Here is a 23,355-nt window from a genome sequence, read left to right as displayed (position 1 = left end):
GCCCCCTGCACAGGGTGGACAGAGGACTGAAAGGCTGTCCTGCCAACCTTACTAGAGCTGGAAATAACTTTGTGTTGATTTGCTTTAGACAAGTACACTGGGAAGACCTCAGGGAGCAGCTGCAGCCTGTGGATGCTGAATTCTCAGGCTCTGAGGCCACCCCAGCCTCTCCCTCCAAAAGCTCCCAGAAGCACTTTGGAAATAATGTTGGTGTGGGGGGGGGTGTTTGGGAGCCTTCACCCTGAGCTGTGTCCCCATCTCTTTTATCTTTTATTTTGAAACAGAGTCTAAGGTCCCCAGGCTGGGATCAAACCTGTGATCCTCCTGCCTCAGCCTTCCAGAGCCGAAAGTACAGGTACGTGCCACCATGCCAGCTTCTCTTTCTTGTCCTTCTTTCTTTTTTTGTTAGTACACGTTTGCAGTTTACAGTCTTCTTGGGGAATGGATACATGCATACAATACAATTTGATTCCCTTTTTTTGATTTTTTGTTTTTTATGGTACTCGGGATCCAACTCGGAACCTTGCATTTTCGAGGGAGGTGGCAGAACCACTGAGCTAAATCCCCGGCCCTGGATTCCTTTTTCAATCCCTTCCCCTCCCTCCTCCCTCCCCCCCCTTCTCTTCCTTTAATGAGCTGCTCTCCACCTCCCCCTGCTCTCTGTGTGTGATCTTCTGCCCTGGTGCCAGAGACTCCCTCTCCATAATCAGCAGCTGCTTGGTAGCATCCTCTGGGGTGGGGTAGGGTGGCAGAAAAGCCAGGCGTGGAGGCATGTGCCCGTCATCTCAGCACTTGGGAGGCTAAGGCAGGAGGATCACCACAAGTTGGAGCCCAGCCCGGGGTACACAGTGAGTTCAAGGCCAGCTTTAACAACATAGCAAGACCCTGTCTCCAACAACCAAAAATAAACAAATAAATTTTTTTTAACAAATAAATTTTTAAAAGACAGGCAGAAAGCAGGTGAGGAAACTTGCAGTAGTAAAATTGTACTTTTCAAAAAAAAAAAATTGTACTTTTCAGTGCAAACCTATGATCCCAGCACAGCCTTGCCCCCCCCCAGCCTCGACTCCGGGAATAAAGCAGTCCTCCTGCCTCAGCCTCTGAGTAGCTGGGGCTATAGGCACACGCCACTATGCCTGCCCAAGTGTTTGTTTATACTGGGGGTAAAGCCCAGGGCCTTGGCACTGAGCTCCATTCCCAGCTCTTTTTCTGTATTTTGAGACAGGGTCTCACTAAGTCGCTACATGCCCAGGCTGGGCTCAAATTTGCAACCCTCCTGCCTCAGCCTCCCAGAGTGCTGGGATGACGGGCATATGCCACCACTCCTGGGAATGTCAGTCTGTATGAGTTTGACTTTCCTGGCTTCAGTGGGAGCAGGATCCCCAGCAGTCTGCAGGGTCCCTGGCACACACCCACAGCACTAGCGGGCCCCAGGTACTCAACCTCCCAGGGCCAGAGCCAGGGCAGGGCCACAGGAAGGCCGCCCGGAGGCCACCCAGCCACACTCGCTGCCTGAAGGGGGCCGTGTCAGCGCCAACATCCTTTACTTTGAAATCCCTGTCTTTTTATTATAAAAACGCACTCGCTGGCAGCCCTGCAATGGAAGCAGGTGGCTTTTCTCCTCAGCCCTGGACTGCAGCAGGCAGGCCACATGGCGCCCAGCCTTTGTGTCACCTGTTCCTGCTCACCTGTGGCTTTCGGGGCGCCGGGCCCTGCAGTCCCCATGTGGCACGCACAGCATTGCCTGTTCTGCACACAGCTCTCAGGTGGGTGCGGGGAGGACGGGCCATGAATGATTAATTGTATGCTGCGCCCATTCCCATCTAGCCACGAAAACCGAAAACCGTGTGCTTCTCTCCAAAGCATTTCTAGAATCCCAGCTGCAGCCTCAGCTCCCACCCTGGGGTGCTTGAGCTGCAGGGCTCCAACCGCAAGATCCGGCCCAGGCCTCCCTGAGCCCAGCATGCTCTGCGCTGCTCTCCAGGTCGGCCCTAATGGGCCAGGCCATGGCCCACACCCCACCCATGTGACCTGCTTTGGCCAATGGGTGCAAGCCAGCAGCCTCCTCATCACCTCCTGCACCCCGAGCTCTCTCTCTCTCTCTCTCTCCCTCTCCCTCCCTCTCTCTCCCTCTCTCCCTCTTCCTCTCCCCCTCCCCCTCCCCTTCCCCTCCCTCCCTCTCACAGAAAATTTCTCTCTGTGCCGAAGCTGGGGAGGCCAAGGTCAAGGTGCCCACGGACAGGCAGACCTTGTCTGCTGAGGACCTGCTCACTAGGTACTCAGCCCCTTGTTCCTGTGTCCTTGCGCGGGGAAGCAGGAGGGCAGGACCCTGCTGCCATCTAAGGGCCCTGCAGCGTCTTGGCGGAAGTGACCAAGTTAAGACAAGGCCTCAACTCCCACCTGCTCTCCTTATAAGAGGGGAGGGGAGGGCCGGGGATTTAGCTCAGTGGTTCCACCGCCTGCCTCGAATGCACAAGGTACTGAGTTTGATCCCCGGTACAAAAAAAAAAAAAAAAAAAAAAATGAGGGGAGGGGAGAATAGCCGGGTGTGGTGGCCCACACCTGTGATCCCAGCGCTTGGGAGGCTGAGGCAGGAAGATCACTGTGAGTTCGAGGCCAGCCTGAACTACAAACCAAGACCCTGTCTCCAAAATAAATAAGGACAGGGGAGGCAGCCATAGAGTCACAGGAGACTCAGCGAGCCTGGTGCTGAGGCTCATGCAAGCCAAGGGGCACCCAGGGCTGCTGATGACCCCAGGAGGAGCCAGGCCTGGACAGATGCTCCCTCAGAGCCCCAGGAAGGAGCAGCCCACCAGCCCCTGGAGTGACTTCAGCCTCCAGAACCACAGAGAAACAATGTTTCTGCTACATTTCTATTGTAAGTCACCCAGCCTGTGGTCCTTTCTTACAGCACCCTGGGACTTCAGCTCACAGGCTTAGATGTGCCGGCCCTTGCCTGGCTCCCTTTTGAGGGTGCAACATGAGATTTCCAAAAATCAGACCTCCAGAAAAACCCAGCTCAGCCCAAGCCAAAGCATGACCAGGAGCAAAGAAAATGGGTATCATTCTGTCCCACAGGGCTTTAAAGGGGTGCTTGTTACCAGGCACTGATAACCGAGACACACGCCTAGTCTTTCCTCCATGGGTCCCCCTCAGTCCGAAGACACCAGATTCCCTCACTCCAACGGCCTCCCCAAGCCACTCACTTCCCCAGGTCTCTGCTCAAGTGTCACCTCTCTCTCCTCTGGGTCACCTGCATAGCCATGAGTATTCTAAAAACACATCTGCCTGCTGGGGCTGCCGAGCATCCATGAGGCCTGGCTTAATCCCTGCACTGATCAATGAGTAAATAAAAACTAAAAGCAGCAGCCTGCTTTCAACCTCCTACCCAATCGAATCTAAGGTTCCCTGGCCCTATCCCCATGCCTGGCACAGAGTAGGGGCTCAACAAGCTCTTATCCTAGTGACAATTTATTTTGTATTTTTTATCTTTTAGTTTTGTGACACAGGGTCTCCCTGTGCAGCCCAGGGTGGCTTTGAACTTGGTGTGATCCTCCTGCCTCAGCCTCCTGAGTGCTGGGATTACAAGCATGAGCCACCACACCCAGCTCTAGATCACTCTCTTGCTAGATCCTGACTCCAAACTTCCCGAGAGAGGACCCCATGGGCCGGCCAGACCCCTGCCGTGTTCCTGCTCCTCAGGGCAGTGCTCTCGGGCCTGTAGATGCTGACCCTGTGCGCAGGTGGAAGGGGCCGACATAGCCTGAGGAGTTCAGAAGGGGCCAGGGCCCGGCAGGCACAGGAAGCCTCTCTGAAGGGGCCACTCTACTGCCTGCCACCTTGCCTGAGCTGCCTTGTGCGGCTCCGCAGCAGCAGGTCACTAGTGCAGCTGTCCCGCCTGGCTCCAGTAACCTGGGACTCTAGCAGCTGCCATCACTATTTTTATCCAGGGTCGCACCTTGGGATTTTGCCCACTCAGGAAACCCAGCAGCCAGTGTAAATCAACGCTCTCTTCCTTTCCATCTGTGCTTCATTGCAAGGAAGAATCTACTCTGACAGGTGCCCCGAGGGATCTACTCCTCCTCTTCCCCCACTGCCTGCACAAAACAGAATAAAACCCCTGAGGTCAGGCATAAGACATCCCAGTGCAGGAGTCCTTGAAGTTCCTGCAAGGGAACGGGAAGGACTTGGTGGAAAATCAGGGGGTGTCTTAGTTACTTTTCTCACATTGCTGAGACAAAATACCCGAACCCAAAGTGAAAGGAGGAAAGGTTTACGTAGCTCAGTGTGTAGAGGTTTCAGTCCACAGTTGGCTGCTTCCGAGGCAGAGTGGCATCACAGAGGAGAAACAGTTCATGGCAGGCAAAAGACAGCAAAAGCAGGCAAAGTAGCAAATGAGCAAGGCAACCCGAGACAAGCCTCCTTCTGCCTCTTCTGTTTTATCCAGGCCCCTTAGGCCAGGCAGCACTCACACCCTTAATCCTGGATTGCACCATGAATGGATCCCATTGTCATACACTTTAGATGCAGCCACCTCTGCAAAAGCCCCACCTGTGACCACAAGAGGCTCTGAGGGGCCGTCCAGACCCAGCCCTGACAGGGAGTTTCCGCCCTTTGGTCAGAGGAATGCCAGGTAAGCCCCCAGTGTGCGGGGTGGATGTTGGGTCATTGTAACTCGGATTGTGACACCACGGGACTGGCTTGACCACCAACTTCCCCTTCCGCCTTGAGACACCCTCTCGAGGCAATGTGGCCTCCAGCAGGCATGAAGTCTGCACAGCCAACACTGAGGCTGAGACTGAGTCCGTGAGTTATGCTCATGGCATAGGTGTGCAACTAAGGAAGGCTCCTCGGGATGAGCCTGGCGTGGCCTTCATCCAAACCCAAGGGTGTGGCGAGACTGACGTGGAGAAGCAGGAGGCAGAAGAACTGAGGCACAAGGTGTGGTGGAGCACGCCGTTCCTCCCAGCATTCAAGAGGCTGTGGAAGAAGACTGCTGTGCATTCGAAGCCAGCCTGAACCAACTACGTGCACACGTCCTCCTGGTGATGCCTAACGAGACTTAGTTTAAAATCATACTGTGTCCCCCATGCCTTCTCAAACCTGTGCTTTGTCCCATCCTTTTTTTTTTTTTTTTTGGTACCGGGGACCTTGCGTTTTCGAGGCAGGTGTGGCACCACTGAGCTAAATCCCCAGCCCTGCCCCATCCTTTCCTTCCTACAGCTGGAGTCAGCTTTTTACATTTTTTTGGTGGTGCTGGCCTTTGAACCCAGGACCTTTCCACTGAGCTACATCTCCAGCCCTTTTTTATTTTTTTATTTTGAGACAGGGTCTTACTAAGTCATTAAATTGCCCAGCCTGGGCTCGAACTTGCGATCCTCCTGTCTCACCCTCCCACGTGCTGGGATCCCAGGCATGCACCACCATACCTGGCTCCTTGGTGCCTTTCTTTATCTGTTTTTTTGTTTTGTTTTTCTTTTTCTGCCCGTCTTTGACTTGCTTCCCTGGGGAACCTCTCTAGTAAAGTTTGCTTTTAACTCCTAGTCAGGATTAGCTAGAAGACGTACAGAGGCCCCTATTTATTTTCTCATTTACAGACCCCATCCCTACAGTTTCTTCACAAAGGGGCACTGGGAAGAGTGGCACGCTGAGAACCATGAGGGGTTTTATTCCTAGAAAAAGCGCAAAGAGCTGGACTTGGCTTTTTCAACCCAGATCAGAAACCCTAGGTTGTCATGGCAGGCAGAAGTGATCCAAACCCTAAGCACAAAGCTGGAGTTCGGGCGTCCTGGGTGTCAGTCTGTGGTGATCAGCCTTGCGGGCCTCAACGAGGAAGCAGAAAGAAACAGGACCAACCGGAGCACAGGGCCAGAATGTGACGGGCACCAGGTGAAACACACAGCTACAGGACAGAGTGCCCAGAAATCAGGTGTGGTGGTGCAGGGCGCATAGATGTAACTCCCAACCTGCTAGAGGTCAGACACGCCAAGTTCCTGCTCCCTGGAGTCGATGAATTCTAAGGAACAACAGAGGTTAAGAGTAGGAAAATTTAGAGCTAAAACAGAGTTTTGGACTTCTGTACACCTCTGGGACCTCAGGCACCACCCATCAGGGGGGCCCAGGTGAGCAGGTGGGGAGCCTGGCTGGGTAGCTGGATGGAAGCTGATGTGGGAAGTCGTCTCCGGGCTCGTCCCACATTTCTGCTTGTCCCTGGCGGCCTAAGCTGGGCGCTGCCGGCCACCCTGCTGAGCCAAGCATGGGGCCTCAGCACTGCACACCCGGAGCCCAGCGTCGTGTCTGGCACAGAGGAGGTGCCTAGAAAGATGGCAGAGGGAATGGGTGAATGAATAAATGATGATTGAGTAGAGGAACGGCTTATCCTAAGCTACTACCGTGTCTGGGAACGAACACCTGGGGCTTGGAATTCTTAGACCCGTTACCAGCCCCTAAACCCAGCTATCCCAAAGCTCAGGAACTTATCGAGGGACCGTTTTCATCATGTAAAACTCCCCGAGTGGGAAGTCTCTAGGCCTAGGTTATAATTCAGGAGGGTACAGAGCTTGTTTCTTGCTCCCTGAAGTTGGACTGTCTAGTAGTCCACGCCTTGTTTTCTTCATAAGGTTTCATTGACAGCACTTACGTGATCGCTTACAAACATGGACATTAATGTCTTCCAAGGAAATGCTAGTATCCATTGTGCACCAAACATTTAACATAGTTCAGGGCAAGGCTATGTATTGCACCAGTGCTTTGTAGCCTGCAAAAGGGAAGATGTGTATATGAGGTGGAAGTGCTGGAAAATGTGTGCATGAGCAGGTTTTGGTGATAATTTTTAAACTACATCTATTGAGCACTTTGAAGCGGTTTTGCTAATTTATATAATTTCACAGTAGCATGTCTAATTATTAAGTGAGGAAAGGAGGTACAAAAAATAGATACCTTGTCCAAGGGCACATTGCTACTAACTTACCCAATGCTGTAGAAAAAAATAGATACAATGTGGTACTACAACTTGAGTGTACTATAAACCAAGAATGGCTTCAGAGATTAGTAGATTTCAGTGTGGTCTTAATGAATAGTTTCAATGAAGTGAAAACCCCCACCTAACTTGTCTATTGAGGGGTAAGAAGGTGGCAGTAGGGAGGCAATTTACAAGGTATGAGAAGGAAGCCAATTCCCTATCAGGTTACCAAGATGTGGTTATTAAAATCTTTCTTTCTTGCCCGTCACCAAAATAACTGTCTCCTCGGGTTAGCAGGTACATTTTTGGCATCTTGAAATCACTCAGTCAGGTCATTCCATATTAGGCATTGTGCATTCCTTGGGCACCATACACACCTGAGCTTAGCAAACTATGGCCCTTTGACGAAATTTGGTCCACTACCTTTTTATTTTTATTTTTCTTAATTTATTTTTTTTTTGGTACCGGAGATCAAACTCGGATCCACTACCTTTTTAAAGAAAAACTATCTTAGTGTAGCACAGCCAAGCTTATTCATTTACACATTGTCTACTTCAAATTACAAAGAGAAAGTTGAGTAGTTGCAACAAAGAGAAAGATCTTTAAGCCCATGAAATCTATACTTTCTTTTGTTTTGTTTTGTTTTTTTGGTACTGGGGATCGAACTCAGGTCCCTGAGCTTTTGAGGCAGGCAGTGGAACCGCTGAGCTAAATCCCTGGCCCCTAAAATGTTTACTTTCTTTACAGAAAATGTGTGCTTCTCCTTCGCTTAGAGGGACTGTTGATAGATAGTTCAGGATTAGAGAAGAGTGCCATCACCTACACCTCTCCTGCACAGGTTTCAAAGTCAAATGAAGTAATATCTGATCCCCGTTGTATGCTTGGCATTTGGGAAATATATTTATGGGGCTTCACATGGCTTCATTTAGTTCAGGATTCACAGGATGTAAGAACTGGAAGGACTCATGGAGTTTGTCTAATTTGCATCTTTTTCAGATAAACAGCCTGTCAGTTAAGCTTATCAACATAGTTACAATGTCACAGAAAAGAGATGCCCGATTCCCAGGCCAGTGGAGTTTCATCTTATTCTGAATAAAGGCCATATTATATTTAAAAAAAAAAAAAAGAGTAGGAAATTTATTGGGGAACAGGAATGGGGAATAAGAATAACTCCTGGGAGACAGGAGGGGTCCCTGGGTTGCCAAGGAGCCCACTTCTCACAGGGAGGTGTTTTTTTTTGGTACCAGAGATTGAACTCGGGACCTTGAACTTGCGAGGCAGGTGGTGGAACCACTGAGCTAAATCCCCGCCCCTTCACAGGGAGTTTTATAGAGCAAAGTCCTGAGGGGTGGGTACAATGTGGATAGAAACTATCATCAACCAGTAAGATTATGAGTACAGCAGATTAGGGAATATTGACCCAGTAGTATCAGGGTGTATGGATGACATCATAAACCTTGGTCCAGGGCCGGGAGCACAAGGTCCTGAGTTCAGGTAACAAAAAAAATTTTTTAAATAAAAATAAAAATAAACCTTGGTCCATAATCTGTAGTCTTAGTCTTCTTAGTTTTAGTAGTCTATTATAGAAGTCTAAGAAAGAAAAAAAGAACAAAACAATTTTTAAAATAGTGATAAACACAAAATCCTCTAGATTTGTGTTTTGTTTTGGTGCCGGGATGGAATCCAGGGCCCTGCATGCTGAGCCCATGCTCCACCAGAGCTATAGTTCTGCAGCCCCCTTTTTTTCTTTCCATAGTGGGAATTGAACCTAGGCCCTGGAACTTAGGGCTTCAGCATCCTGAACTGCCAGGATTACAGGCAACCGCCACCCTGCTAGGCCACAGGCCACTGTTGACCCACTAGGAGGAAGGCTCGTTCACCTAATCCCCAAGGGCCTTCCACACTCCTCTGAGACCTTACCAGCCTGGGGTGCCTCATGCTGCCTGGAAGTCGGCCCTCCTCCATAAAGAGGCCGTGACTTTCTGTGCTGACCAGTGTCTTGCAGGTAGAACCAGCAATCTAGGTGGGTCAAGTCCCGGCCCCACAGCAGCTCCTCTCCTTCCCCTGGGCTTCCCAGCTGCAGATCCACTGCAGGGCTTCAGGTGACGCATGCACGCATACTGCAAGTGGAGATAACAGTGAAGCACAGCAGCACCGGTGGCCAGGTGAGCATCTGGAGCCCCGTGGCCCCGGGACGACCTGTCACAAGCCTCTGGAGCCACGGAGACAGTGAGGGCACCTGGCAGCCTGTGAATTTGGGAAACAAGGTAGACTTGAAGGAATGATTACTAACCATTAACGTTTGAGCCAGTTTGAGGTTCAAATGCTGGCTCTGGATGCTGCACAGGGGCCTTCAGGAGTCTTTCAATAGCAGCTAAGATCCTGTTCTGCCTTTGACTCTCGCTAGGTTCACAAGTCAGGGCCAGACAACAGTCAGGAGAGCCCTGTCTTCCGTCTTTATCTCTCTAACCAGTTTAAAGGAAGAGAAAGATTGCTTGGGGGCCTTCCAGGACCACGCCTTAGAACTGCTCTGAAAATAAGTTTCAAATGTCTGATTTCTTACAACTCTTACAAGGTTTAGGAGACCTCAGCTGTTGATCCAGCTGCTGAGTCACGGGGCTGGGGATATTGGGTTTTCGCAGCCAAAACCGTCTGTGTGTTACTGGAGAAATCACACTCTGCTTGCAAAATTCGTGACACTCTAAGGACACATCTAAAATGTTCCTTGTTGCTTCGTTTAATTTAGTCCTGAATAGCTTGCTTCTTAGTCAGTGGAGAGCAAATGCCATGGATTCATTGGCCTTCATTTTTACACAGTGCCACTGAAACCTAGAGCAGGAAGGAGCACCAGGATCAAAACGATACGGCATGCCCTTTTGTATCTGATCAGAAGATAAATAATCAAGTTAAAGAATGTCTTTGAACCGCTCAACACAAGATGATATGGAAAATACAGGGATGTATGACGTTTTAGCTCTCAGGCTTGCAGACCAGGGGGAAGGCTGAGAAAACACAACAGAAAATGAGGCAATCAACCCAGCTCTCCCGGAGTGGGGGACCCAGCTGATTTTTAATGGTGATCAAGGTAAAATGACCTTACCTAACGCTTCCTGATTTTCATTTGCCAAACCATCCTGGAATATTACCTGACACAACTCTGAGAAATTCCTTGGGCCTACGTGAAATTCCAATCCCAGATCATTGTCCCAGGTCCCTAAGGTCCCTGAGGGAGGTAAGGAACCTGCACCCACCCTGCCCGTTGAATTAAGATTCAGGTTCACAGGCTTTAACACAGAAGAAAACTTTTCAGGACTCCTCATTAAGAGGCATAAAGGGATTTATTAGGCAGAAATTTAAAAGTACACAAAGAGAGTGCAGATGGAGAGAGGTGGAAGAGAACCCCCTTATGATCGGGAGCTGGGTATTTATTTGGGGCTTTGGGGGTGTCTTCCAGATGGGTTATTTGGGATGTGTGCTTCTGCCGTCAGGTCACCCACAGGGTGGGCTGTTTACGCATTTTAAGTTGAGACCCCTGCCCTCTAGTATCTTACATTGCCGCTTTCTTGAGGGTGGAAGTTGGTGGAAGGAAGTGCGGTTTAGAGGTGAAAAGCACAGGCCCAGAGCCCAATTTACAGGTTTATTGTGTCTAAAACACGTACACGTCTGTTCTCTTTGCGGGGACAGAAGGGTGAGTTTCTAGAAGGCTTGAGTAACTTTCCTGTTATCCAGGAGTTTTTTTGTTTTTAGACAGGGACTTTAACTATGTAACCCAAGCAGGCTTCAAACTCGCGGCGATCCTCCTGACTCAGCCTTCCAAGTGCTGGGACTACACGCATGTGCCACCACGCCTGGCTAAAAGTAGTTTTAAAAGTCATATTTTCCTTGTGTCTCTACCTCCATTTCTTCCATTCTAATTACACGCAGGGTTCACAAGAATGGAGGTGGGGGTGATCTACGGCCCGCGGCAGGCAAGGCTGGCTACTAGGCTTTCTGCAAGCAGCAGGTACCAGGGCTACTGAGGCTCCAGTGGTGGGAGAGGCTGGGGTGCTGCCTCGTGGTAGTTCGTGCTTAACACGTGCGAGGCGCAGGGTTCACGCTCCAGCACGACCATAAATGAACACGTGACAAGGGGGAGGAGCCTCTCTGGCCCCGCCGGTCGGACAAAGACAAGGGTCACCTTGGCGGGCTCGCAAGGACCCAGACGGGCGCGCAGGCGCACCGGCCTGCAGCCCCGCTGCCCAACGTCCACGCCGCAGGTCTCGGCTCTCGCGGTGGGCGGGGCCGCCCCGAAGGTCGTCCCCAAGGTCGTAGCCATCACGCGGACGCCGAGTGCGAGTGCGTGCGGGACTCGCAGTACGTGACCGGGTCCCGAGCCCTCATGCCCGCCGCGCCGCCCCGCCCCTGGCCGCACCCCGGCTTCGATCCCGCAGCCGCCCGTTCGGCTGCAGGGCCCCTACGTGGGAGCGCGCCAGCTCCGCGACGCAGCCGCCGGGGACCCACAGCCCCCAAGGCCCGGCCGCCCCGCGCCCCGCGCCCCGCGCCCCGGGCGGCTGGAGCAGCAGGCGCAATCCCGCCCCTTCCCGCGGAGGGTCTGAGCGACGGCTCGCCTGGCCAATGGCGCGGCCAGGCCGAGTGGTCGGGCCCCCCCCCCGGGGGGGACACTGGGCGGGGTCTCGCGCGCTGGGGCGGAAGTCGGGGCGGGCGGAGCGAGAGCAGCTAGGGGGCTCGGGGGGCTCCTTCGTCTCGCCAGTTTAACGCGAACCTACGTGTCTGCAGCACCCTCTTTCTCTTCCGGGCGACGAGATCCGGTGGCCAGGTGAAGTTTCTGAGAGGGGCTCCAGGCGGGCGGCTCGGGGTCTCCCCTCGGCGGCGCGGGCTTGGGGCGGGGGTCCTGGGCACCTGCGAGCCCCCTCTCCGGCCACGACGCGGCCCCCCACGGGGCCCCCGAAGTTCACTTCAGCCACGTTACGGGCGGGGCACAGCAGCGGGCACACCTGTGGGGCTTGCAATGTTTTGGGGGGGACAAAGAGCAGATCCACGTGTGACCCCCAGAGGGGGACAAGGCACAGATGCACGTGCTACCCGGGGGCGCACGAGGCACAAACCCACGTGCGAACCCGGAGCCGCGGGGCCCAGAAGGTCAGGAGCAGCGCGCGCACCGCGCGAGGCAGCGGGCCTGGGCAGCGGAAGGCCGCGCACCATCGGGGGCCCGGCACGGCCTCGGGGACGGAGATCGCCTCACTCCGTGCCCTCTCCAACCAGCCTCGTCCAAAATGGAGGAGGGGGAGGCACAGAGGTGCTCCGGAGGCCGCAGTCTTCCTCCCCTCCCTAGTCCCCCCTACCCTCCAGGCGCAGCCTGCAGCCCCGGGTCTGGTGGTCTCCCAGTCTCCCGGTCGGGGACCGAGCACCGAGTGGCGCTGGTCACCAATCCCTGGGCTGCAGACTCCGAGCAGGGCCGCTGGATCACTAGCAAGCCCCGCCGGGGACCTCGCCCAAGTTAGGCGAAAGGGCCAGGGCCTCCAGGCTGGCCACAGCCGCTGTAGCATGGCCTTCGGGATCCACGTGTTGTGCCCCTGGTCCGAGGTTCAGGCCAGGCCTCTTCCAGGTCCTCGCTCGCTGAATTTGAATGACTTTGGAGTATAGCTTTTCCGTCCTATTTAAAGATAAATCACATTTTATGGTGAAACTGATTATTTCATCTTTTGTCACTAAAACGAAACCAGAAATGCTGCGGATGTGAGATAAAGATGTGTTCATAAATGCGTCCGAAGTCTACAAAGTCAGTCTGTGTAGCATGGTCGGTAAGGTTGACTAGGAATGGTTTATAAACAAATTTGCCTTTTTGGAACATGGTAGATGAAAACTACTTTGTTTTTTTTTGGTCGATGACTAGAACTCCATTGTTACACAGACAACAGAACCACAGAAGTGGCTTCCGTGTCTCATTTTGAAACTCCAAAAAAAAGGTGCCCCTTCCTGCCTCAGAACCTTCCAGAGAAGGTGACCCGGGGAGCGCCGGCAGACAAAGGTTCCCGAGCACCGATTCAGGCCTTTAGTGATGGATTGCTTTATTTTGGAGCACCCCGAAGGGGAGAAAGGGGCTTTCTTTGAAGACTTATTTCTTTGCTGCTACAAATGCTTTGTTTCTTTGTTTCTTTCTCTTTTTTTTTTGAGACAGGGTCTTCCTATGTATTTCAGGCCCACCTCAAATTTGAGGTGGGCCTCCCAACTGTTCGGATTGCCGGCCTGCTCCACCACGCCCAGCTTCCTTTTTTTTTTTCCCCTAAATGTTCTTGGGCAGGGGATTTAGCTCAGTGGTTCTGCTGCCTGCCTTGCAAGCCCAAGGTTTGGAATTTGATCCCCGGTACCAAAAAAACCCCCACAAAATCAATGTTCGTAAAGGAAGCCTTTTCCGTTGGCGTTCAAAGATAGAATCTTAGCGCAAGGACCCGAGTTCGGTGCCCAGTACCAAAAAAAACAAAGAAAAGATAGAATCTTTACTTACAAATCATAACATTTCACACTTAAGTCTTTCAAATACAGTAAAGTGCCCTTTGAAGGAAATGTGATGAGATGTTGTTCCTAGTGTCTCACATACTGTGAAATTTGAAAGGCCCCAAAAATGGCAGTAGCAGTAATCACAGACCAAGGAACTGTTTTTTCCTGACCCTCAGACTCAGATTTTAACCATCAAATCGCTGGGTCGAATCCACTATGCTGCTTCAGGTTTCCTGCTATGAATTTCACCCCAGACTCCAGTCACTGTTGTGCAAAAGCCAGTTTTGCATCTTGCCTTCACCCTTCCTTTGGCCCTTGTCCTTTCTGGTTGTCCGTGACCTTCACATCCCTTCTGCCCTGCTGTTTGGCCTCCATCCCGCTCCATCCACAGGCCAAGCCCGCTGCTAACTGGTGATGGTGACCCACTTGAGAGCCGCTCTGCATGGCTTCCACGTTCGTCTTTCCCACCCAGTTTGGTTTCCTCCCGGTCTGCACATTCTTGGGCTTTTTCTATTCACAGAATGAGGCCTGAGTCTTGGGCAGGGGCGTCCAGGCCTGGGCCCTACCTACTGCTGTTATTTCCTGTTGGTGCTGGGGATTGAACCATGGGCAGCACACGCTCAGCATCCGCTCTGCCTCTGAGCAGCACCCTCAGACCACAGCCTGCTGTGCTGGGGGCAGAGCCAGGGCCCGAGCACCCCGGCCCAGCACCCCACCCCAGCTGCACTCTTGGCCCCCAGCCTCCTTAAAGTTTTCCAGAGCCGGTAAGGCTTCCTGTATCCAGTGTTCAGGCCAGTGCAGTCTGGGGGTCCTCGGAAGTGGTCCCCGGAATGAATGAGCAGGTGCTTTGCTTATCTGTGGAAATATGAACTGTGTTTCTCCACAGAGATCCAACATGTCTATTCTCAAGATCCATGCCCGAGAGATCTTTGACTCTCGTGGGAACCCCACTGTTGAAGTTGATCTCTACACAGACAAAGGTAAATGCCACCTTGGTGTCCAGAGTTCCTTCTGCCGTGTTCCATTTAAACATAGGTCTGGGGCTGGGGACTTAGCTCAGTGGTTCCGGCACCTGCCTTGCCAGGTGCAAGGACCCAAGTTCAATCCCCAGTACCAAAAATAAATAAATAAACATAGGTCTCATTGAGCCAGGCATGGTAGCCCATGCCTGTAATCCCAGAGTTTGGGAGGCTGAGGCAGGAGGATCTCTGAGTTCAAGGCCAGCCTGGGCTACATAGTGAGACTCTGTCTCAAAAAAATCAATGAACGAATAAGTGAGTAAACAAGCAAATGGTCTTACAGTGCTTTGGGCAAGAAAAAGTCCATTCCTGCAACTGTGCTGATGAGCTGTGACCCCGGGAGGTGGGGCCCATAGGCAGGAGTTGTGGGCTCACTGCCAGAGTGTCCATTAGAGTGCAGGCCGCTCCCGGATCTGAGGCGGGCGGTAAGGTGACGCCTTGGACCCATTGCCACACAGCTTGCTGTGACCAAATGAGCAGGTGCCTGTGCTAGCGTGAGCCCTTCCTCTCGATAAGGAAAGGTCGGAGGGGCTCAGGGTCGGAGTGCTCGGTGCCACAGTCTGGTCTGGAAATCGCATTTGAGGCGGTGAAGGCTCTCATTTCAGCCTGACTGTCTCCTGGAAAGAGCTTCGTTTGTGAACTACCTGGGAGGCTGTGGCAGGAGGACTGGAGGGTTCAGGCCAGCCCGGGTAACCTGACAGGCTCTCAAAAACAGGGAAGAAACCTGAGAAAATGGGCATCTCCCGGGGACTGTGTTCCTCCAGCGGTGGGTGCGGTTGGCAGCCTTACCCAGGCCTAGCGGCTCACCAGGACCTGCCAGTCAGAGCTGAGTCACTGTTTAGTCACAGGCCCAGCCCTTTCCTTCCGCCCCCTCTTCCCCCCCACCCCCCAGGAGCATCCTCGAGTCTTGCCTCTGCCTGCCATGGTGAGCCCACCCCCTGCTGGGCGTGTGCTTCATGGTGAATTCCCAGGGTTCTTGGGATGCTGTGCAGCCCCCTCGCCTGTGGGATCAGCTTGATCTTTGGTTTTTTGGGGTTTTTTTGAGACAGGGTCTAAATATGTAACCCAGGCTGGCCTTAAACTCTGTGCAGTTCTCCTGCCTCGGCCTCCCGGGTGCTGGGATTACAGGCCTGCACCATCACGCTTGGCTAAAATCTGTGTTTTAGTGAGCTCTCCAGGTGGCCTGTGGGTGCATTAAAGTTCAAGAAACTCTGCTTGGGGTCGTTTTCATTAAACTGGAGGTGTCCATCTGCCGTATCAGGGTCTGCACTGCCGAATCATAAAACCTGAGGGGCAGGAGGAACGGGCTGCTGGAACTTCCCAGTTGATAGAAAAAAATGACAATGTCTCCCCATGACAGCTGCCATCTGTGTGTGGGAGGGAGCTGGCCTCATGTCTTTGCCATCTTTCTCAGTCGCCCTCTCCCTCATCTAGGTCTCTTCCGAGCTGCTGTCCCCAGCGGCGCCTCCACTGGCATCTATGAGGCCCTGGAGCTGCGTGACAATGACAAGACCCGCTACATGGGCAAGGGTGAGGCCGGGCCCCGAGGCATCCCTGGGACTGCACTGTGGAGGCACTCACAGTGGCAGCAGTGACCACACAGCAGCCGTGGGGACTTCGGCAGCGGCAGAGCCACATCCTTGTTCCATTGGTTTCTACTACATTTTGTCTCCTCCGGGGGTGGGGAAAAGGGGACCTGTGATTTGACACTAAGGACGAGGGTCTCCTTCTCCTGGGAAGGGCTCAGCCGGGTTCAGGGCTCTCTTGTAGGACTCTGGCACTTGCTGGCCAGGTGGTGGCAGAGCACACAGACAGACCCAGGGGCGGGCGCTCTCACGGTGTGACTGAGATGGGCTTGCAGCACATCGAGGTGCTTGGATGTCCAGGGCGGAGGCCGCAGCACTCAGGCTGCCTGTCCACTTGGCCCTGTGGCACCGGTGGCCACTGAGACCCCAGAAGGCCCACCGGGTCCTTGCCACCGCCTCATGTTTCCTCGCTCTGTCCCCTCGGCATCCTCCCACCCGCTTTTCTGTCTCTCTCTCCTTCTCTGTCCTCTGGTGGGGCAGGCGTCTCCAGACCGGTTAAGTATGTCAGTGAGTTCCTGGCGCCGGCCCTGTGCACACAGGTAATGGGCCACCGGCGGCCTGGAGCATGGTGGTGACACTAACCCTCTGGGCACGCGCGGGCTGCCCCTGTGTGGCTCTAACCTGTGGGTCCCAGGTGTGAGCGCTCAGACTGGGCTGAAGCCAGATGGGGAGCGGGAAGGGTGCCGACAGGGCCCGGGGCTTGGGGGGCTCCTGGCCCCCGGCCCCCGGCCTTAGTGGTTCTGTAGCAGCACTGCTCAGGCCTGAGTTCCTAATGGATATCAGTAATCGGTTGATTATTCTCTCCAGGTGTGTCAAAGGCTGTTGAGCACATCAATAAAACTATTGCACCTGCCCTGGTTAGCAAGGTAGGCCTTGCCCTGTCACTGATGCCGGTCGGTGCCCCCAAATCCCACCCAGGCGAGGGACCCTCCTGCTGCTCATTCTGAGAGCTCAGAAGCCGGGCGGATTCCCTGTGTGTGCATGAGGGGCGCCCTGCCAACCGCACCTGGAATTGGACCCGGAGTGGGAGTGGGAGTGGGAGCTGGAGCTGGAGCTGTCCCCCCTCGGCCTTTTCCCTGCAGCTGTCTTACTTTGGGAGGGGTTGAGTGTTGTTGAGACAGTCTCCTGTGTAGCCCAGGCTGGCCTTGAATTCAAGGAGGTCCTCTGGCCTCAGCCTCAGAGTGCTGAAGTTAGACTGTGCCCCCACCAGCACCTCCACCCCGCAGCTGTCTTGACCTCTGGGAAATAAGGATCCAGATCCGAAGAGTGCATCTTGGGGGCTCTGCCCGTCGGGGTTTTCCGCGCACTCCTGCCGCCTTGTTCCAACAGTAAAGCTCTTGCTGGGTGATATTTCCTTGTCGTCAGGCTAGATGGCTCCTGGGGCTGAAGGAAGGGGGCCACATGAGCCCAGGAGTTCCAGACCAGCCTGGGCCACACCACAAGACCTCAGCTCCCTGGAGAGATTCCTCAGGGCTCTGGGGCTGTGGCTCCAGGGCAGCAGGAGGCACTGGCTTCCATCCCCAGCACCACATAAGAAATAAAAAGTCTTGCTTGAAACGAGTTTATGCACCAGGCAGAAGTAGAGCTTCTGTGGGGGGTCCTTCTGCCCTCCACACTGCCCTGTTCTGCACACCTGGCCCCCCAGCTTCACCCTCTATGGCCTGTCCCTGCTCGCTTATTTTGGCCTGCCCTCTGCCACTCTTTAATTGGTCCATGCCCACTCGGTTCCCGTCCCCTGGGTGCCTCCACACACACCATGCTCTTTGTGTCCCCTGGGAGCACGCAGGTTGCCTGGGTAACCACTGCCTCCAATGATGCTGTGGAAAACAGCACCAGATACCAGGTTGCTGAGGGGGCTCGATGCAGTTAGAGACACAGTCTTGCTGTGTACCCTAGCTGGCCCCAACCCTGCCCGCCTGCCTCAGCCTCACAAGAACTAGGATTACAGGGTGTACTGCCACATCCAGGCTTCGGGTTTTGGTTTCTGTGTGGAGAATGTTATTTATAAAGTCATGCGTTGATTGATTTTTATTAAAAATTTGTTGGGTACCAAAAAAACCTTTTTGTTGGGTTTTGTTAAGAGTAGTACTTTGAGCCAATTTTCAAGATACCACATTATTTTAGAGTCTTCAAATATTTTGCTGAATGATTCTGGGCTACCTGCAGAAATCAAGTAGCCAGGGATAGGTGTGGTGATGCACATCTGTAATCCCAGTACAGCACTTGGAGGCTGAGGCAGGAGGATCCCTATGAGTTCAAGGCCAGCCCGAGCTATAGTGTGAGACACTGTCTCAAAAAAATAAGGAAGGGCCGGGGATTTAGCTCAGCGGTTCCACTGCCTGTCTAGAAAGCACAAGGTCCTGAGTTCAATCCCCAGTACCAAAAAAAAAAAAAAAAAGGAAATCCTGGATCCTTTCAGAGGATGCAGACTGTGAGCAGCCACAGAGCCGAGCTTCACAAGACCCCACTTGCTTGAGCACTGGGCTTTATTTATGGCCCCAGAGTCCCTCTCTAGCAACAGCTTTCCCAGCCCATGGTAGACCGGCCTGGCTGGTGTGCGAGGTGACCTCGGACACTGAGGGGACTGGGACCCTCAGTGTTGGCTGAGAGAAGGGCCTGATCCCTTAAAGGTGACCGCCACTTCGTGTTTCCCTGTCTGCTTCTGGGGCCAGGGCTGGAGCCCACGGGCCCCTGAGGTCCCATCCACTCCATGCCCATAAAACAAACGCTGGGCACTGAATGGATCTGGACCCTGCACGCCCCGCCCCAGGGCTCAGCCTCCTCTCTCCCTCCAGAAACTGAATGTGGTGGAGCAGGAGAAGATCGACAAGCTGATGATCGAGATGGACGGGACGGAGAACAAATGTGAGTGCTGGGTGCGGGGCCCGGGCCCCTGGGGATCGGCTGACACTCAGGAAGATTCGGAGCGTGGCTTCTTTCCATTGCTTCGCTTTAACATTTTTCCTTTCATTATTAGTACTAATGGGGTTTTTCCAGAGGCTGTAACTCTGTAGTTCAGGCTGGCCTCTCGCTCATGGAGATCCTCCTGCCTCAGCCTCCCGTGTGCTGGGAGTATAGGTGTGTGCCACCATGCCCGGCTTAAAAGTTACTTTTGGGGGGCGGGGGATTTAGCTCAGTGGTTCTGGTGCCTGCCATGCAAGCACAAGGTCCCGAGTTCGATCCCTGTACCAAAAAAAAAGTTACTTTTAGGGGTGGGTACCAGGGATCCAATTCAGGACCTTGTGCTTGTGAGGCAGGCAACAGAACCACTGGGCTAAATCCCCCACCCTAAAAGTTAACATTTTAAATGCCAGGAGCATCGCCAGATGATGCCAGTCTTTGTGAACTCTCATAGGTTGCCCTGTGTAATCAGGCAATGGTGGAATTTGTCAGGGTGTCTGGGGGCTGCAGGTGAGTCCGTAGAGAGAAGAGGAAAGGCTTCCTGGGTACAAGGCCAGCAGGAGAAAGACAGGCGAGTAACAAACAAATACCTTTGAGGCTAAGGCAGGAGGATCACAAGTTCAAGCCCAGCCTGGACAACTCAGTGACTCACCAAGGTCCCGTTGCAAAATAAAAACAGAACAAAGGGCTGGGTATGTAGCTCATTGCAGAGACCCTGGGTCCAGTCCCCAGGACCGCAGGTGACAATGGAAACTGATTCACCTCCTGCTGCTGCAGCTAAGTTCGGGGCCAATGCCATCCTGGGGGTGTCACTCGCCGTATGCAAGGCTGGTGCCGTGGAGAAGGGGGTGCCCTTGTACCGCCACATCGCCGACCTGGCCGGCAACGCTGAGGTCATCCTGCCTGTCCCGGTGAGTAGCTCGAGGGGCCTTAGGTGGCGCTGGGGTGGACGCCGCTGCCTCAGGGACTCGAGACCCCGGGTTACCGGTGACCCTGATCCTGTCCCTGCGCTGACCCTGCCCCCCCCAGGCCTTCAACGTGATCAACGGCGGCTCCCACGCGGGCAACAAGCTGGCCATGCAGGAGTTCATGATCCTGCCCGTGGGGGCGGCGAGCTTCCAGGAGGCCATGCGCATTGGCGCCGAGGTCTACCACAGCCTGAAGGGCGTCATCAAGGACAAGTACGGGAAGGACGCCACCAACGTGGGCGACGAGGGGGGCTTCGCGCCCAACATCCTGGAGAACAAGGAAGGTACAGCCTCTGACCGGGTGCACCCCACCCCGGACCTGCAGGCAAGGCAGGGGGCTTTTCTTAAATTTGAGACAGGGTCTCATTTGCCCAGGCTGGGCGCACACCTGCAGTGCGTCTGTGCACAGCCCCAAGTTCTTTATTTTAGGGGGATCAGCCACACTGAGGGCGGCTAGTGAGAGAAAACACTCGGCCTGTGTTTGGTTTGACCGCACGAGGCAGCCCTCTTTAGGGTCCGTCAGAAGTCAGACCAGGGACCGGGACAGGCAGGCAGGCCACACCGCCAGGGCTCCCCCCGGCCCCTATCCGGCCTCTCTTGGACTTGGCCTGGGGACAGCCTCCCTCAGCTGCGCGCCGCTCTGTCCCAGCGTCAGCCTGCCCAGCTGTCGAGAGAGAGGCCGCTTTCTAGGAGTGGCTGCGAGTCTCCGTGGCGGTTGGCGGTGCCCGGGTGCCTGCCGCCCCTTCCTCCCCTCCGGACCCCATGTGACCCCGTCACCTGTGTCCCTAGCCCTGGAGCTGCTGAAGAACGCCATCGGGAAGGCCGGCTACACGGACAAGGTGGTGATCGGCATGGACGTGGCCGCGTCTGAGTTTTTCCGTTCCGGGAAGTATGACCTGGACTTCAAGTCCCCCGACGACCCCAGCAGGTACATCTCGCCTGACCAGCTGGCCGACCTCTACAAGTCCTTCATCAGGGACTACCCAGGTGAGCGGGGCCGCAGGAGGGGAGACGGAGGCACTGGTGTGTGTGTGTGTTGGATTATTGTTACTGGCCCAGGAGCACAACAAGTGTTGGAGCAAGAATTAAGACCTGGGAGTCAGACCCCAGACTGCACTTCACCGTTACATTTTGTGACTTCATTTTTTCTTCTTCTTTTTAAATTTTGAGACAAGGTCTCACTAAGTCATTAGATTGCCCAGGCTGGGCTTGGAGTTGGGATCCTCCTACCTCAGCCTCCTCAGGTGTTGGGTTTGGGGTGTGCAGTGTTATGCTCAGTTTCTTTGTGTTTTTTGAGACAGGGTCTCAATATGTAGTTCAGGATGGCCTTGAACTGTGTAGCCCAGACTGGCTTCAAACTCAGCAATCCTCCTGCCTCAGCCTTTTGAGTACTGAGATTACAGCCACCACATCCCGCTCTGTGCTTGCTTTTTTTTTTTTTTTGGTACTGGGGATAAAAATAATTTTGCCAGGGATGTAGCTCAATGGTTTCACCGCCTGCCTCCCAAGCTCAAGGACCCTAGTTCAATCCCAGGTACCAAAAAAAACAAAACAAAAAAATAAGAATTTTGTTTTTGCAATGCTGGGGTGGAGCCTGGGCCCTGGTGTGTGCCAGGCCTTGCCCCGAGCTACGCCCCGCCCACCCCACTCCCAGATGAGGCGGCCTTGCTTCTGCTCAGCAGCACCAGACTCGAGTCCCCCAAGGAAGAGAGCAGGGTGGCGAGGACAGCGGGGCTCTGTCACCAGCCCAGCCCATCTCACGCTGTGCCGTGCCTTCACCCCTCAGTGGTGTCCATCGAGGACCCCTTCGACCAGGACGACTGGCAGGCCTGGCAGAAGTTCACAGGCAGCGCGGGCATCCAGGTGGTGGGTGATGACCTCACGGTGACCAACCCCAAGCGCATCGCCAAGGCCGTGAGCGAGAAGGCCTGCAACTGCCTGCTGCTGAAGGTCAACCAGATTGGCTCGGTGACCGAGTCCCTGCAGGCGTGAGTATTCTGGGTGGCCCTGACGCGTACCATGGTGCCACAGGCCCTGGCACGGAGCAGTCGCCATCCTGGCTCCTTGTGGCTTAGGTCCCGTGGGCAGTGAAGCTCTTGTGTGGACACTGGGAGGGGCGGGTGGTTGAGGATGCCTGCCTTGCCCCTTGGCTTGTCACTCTGTGTAGTCCAGGCTGGCCTCAAACTCTTAGATCCTCCTGCCTCAGCCTCCACAGTGCTGGGATTGCACATGTCCCCACCACACCCAGCTTCCAAACTCTGCTCTTGATAAGGCCAGGCGTTGAGGCTTTATCTCCTTCAGGGGCCCAGGGCAGCTCAAGGAAACTGAGGTGGGGCCCATGTGTTTCCCCGGCCCCCAGGTGCAAGCTTGCCCAGTCCAACGGCTGGGGCGTCATGGTGTCCCACCGCTCTGGGGAGACGGAGGACACCTTCATTGCTGACCTGGTGGTGGGACTCAGCACCGGGCAGGTAAGCGAGCGCCCACGGCTCTTCCCGGAGCTCCGCCTTCATCCCCACCTGCTGTGCCCACCGCCCGCCTTGCCTTCTCTCTGCAGATCAAGACTGGTGCACCATGCCGATCCGAGCGCCTGGCCAAGTACAACCAGATCCTCAGGTAGGGGCCGAGGTGGGTCCGCCAGGAAGCCCAGAGTGGGCAGCTGGGAGGAGCTTCGGGGGGCCCTGACCCGCCCTTTCTTTCCCAGAATCGAGGAGGAGCTGGGCAGCAAGGCCAAGTTCGCCGGCAGGAACTTCAGAAACCCCATGGCCAAGTAGGCTGAGGCAGGCAAGCACGCAGGCCCTGGGGGCCCTGGTAGTTTGGTAGTTTAGGTCTCCTCGCCTCCGCTTCTGTAGATGCCAGCGCCCACCTGGAGCTGTGACCACAGCCCTGTGATTGCCGTCCTTGTCACCTGTGTCCCATCGTGTCCTGAGCCGCGTGTGCCCCAGTGTAAGCTCCAGGGTGGCCCCAGGCGAGGTCCCCAGTGGCTATTGTGAAATAAATACCCCACTGCCCACGAGAACCCTGTGTGTGCGCGTGCGTGCAGCGGCAGCAGGCGCTGCCGTCTGTCTGAGCCTGTCCTGTCACTGGTGTTCCTGGGCCCAGTGGGGTACTGGCCTGCCAGAGTAGAGGCTGTGGGTGGAGACGGAGATGGGGCCCGGAGTGGTGGCACACATCTGAAAGACCAGCACTCCGGAGGCTGAGGCAGGAGGGTCATTGGGAGTTTGAGGCCAGTCTCAAAAACCAAAACACAGGGAACCGGGCTGTGGAGGGCATTTGTGAGTGTCCTTGGGCGGGGTCCCCCAGGGAAGGCAGCAGGACTCATCTCAGACATTTAATTTGGAGAAGATTCACATGCTGGCTGCTCACTGGTGGCATCCGGGTGCCTAGCCACACAGTTGTCCACACCAGGGCGACACCCACACCCG

General features: G+C 54.5%; 1 protein-coding gene and 1 long non-coding RNA gene across 5 annotated transcripts; both read left to right on the top strand.

Annotated features, from left to right (window-relative positions):
- The first annotated feature begins 16 nt into the window (after positions 1 to 16).
- On the top strand, positions 17 to 8,450 carry LOC110345617 (uncharacterized). 2 transcript variants are annotated; one of them, XR_002389056.2, is made up of 4 exons: positions 17 to 206; positions 285 to 355; positions 4,525 to 4,633; positions 7,958 to 8,450. It is a non-coding gene; the product is annotated as an uncharacterized LOC110345617 (long non-coding RNA). The 2 variants fall into 2 exon arrangements; XR_015452482.1 differs by lacking the exons at positions 17 to 206; positions 285 to 355 and adding an exon at positions 1,906 to 2,275.
- Positions 8,451 to 11,135: 2,685 nt separating this feature from the next.
- On the top strand, positions 11,136 to 22,949 carry Eno1 (enolase 1). Of its 3 annotated transcripts, none has more exons than XM_004863668.4 (12): positions 11,136 to 11,314; positions 14,346 to 14,439; positions 15,913 to 16,008; positions 16,872 to 16,930; positions 18,860 to 18,929; positions 19,743 to 19,876; positions 19,995 to 20,217; positions 20,723 to 20,920; positions 21,720 to 21,921; positions 22,293 to 22,401; positions 22,488 to 22,546; positions 22,635 to 22,949. In XM_004863668.4, the coding sequence occupies exons 2-12, from the start codon at positions 14,355 to 14,357 to the stop codon at positions 22,702 to 22,704; spliced, it is 1,305 nt and encodes a 434-aa protein (XP_004863725.1). In that variant the 5' UTR covers positions 11,136 to 11,314; positions 14,346 to 14,354; the 3' UTR covers positions 22,705 to 22,949. The 3 variants fall into 3 exon arrangements, with proteins under 3 accessions (XP_004863725.1, XP_087070443.1, NP_001297156.1); XM_087214317.1 differs by lacking the exons at positions 11,136 to 11,314; positions 16,872 to 16,930 and adding exons at positions 11,643 to 11,777; positions 16,545 to 16,603; NM_001310227.1 differs by lacking the exon at positions 11,136 to 11,314 and adding an exon at positions 11,655 to 11,777 and having other exon boundaries at positions 22,635 to 22,946.
- The last annotated feature ends 406 nt before the right edge of the window (positions 22,950 to 23,355 follow it).

This window comes from Heterocephalus glaber, unplaced genomic scaffold (assembly GCF_053883595.1).
Source record: "Heterocephalus glaber isolate CG9 unplaced genomic scaffold, H.glaber_assembly_v1.0 deba00001447, whole genome shotgun sequence".
Taxonomy (NCBI): domain Eukaryota; kingdom Metazoa; phylum Chordata; class Mammalia; order Rodentia; family Bathyergidae; genus Heterocephalus; species Heterocephalus glaber.
This window is presented reverse-complemented; position numbering and strand designations above follow the sequence as displayed.

Excerpts from the sequence above, each read along its gene's own strand:
- Eno1 (XM_004863668.4), top strand. The coding sequence starts at position 14,355 with ATGTCTATTCTCAAGATCCATGCCCGAGAGATCTTTGACTCTCGTGGG. Across the intron at positions 14,440-15,912 it reads TGATCTCTACACAGACAAAG|GTCTCTTCCGAGCTGCTGTC; the intron begins GTAAATGCCACC and ends TCCCTCATCTAG. Across the intron at positions 20,921-21,719 it reads CTTCATCAGGGACTACCCAG|TGGTGTCCATCGAGGACCCC; the intron begins GTGAGCGGGGCC and ends TTCACCCCTCAG.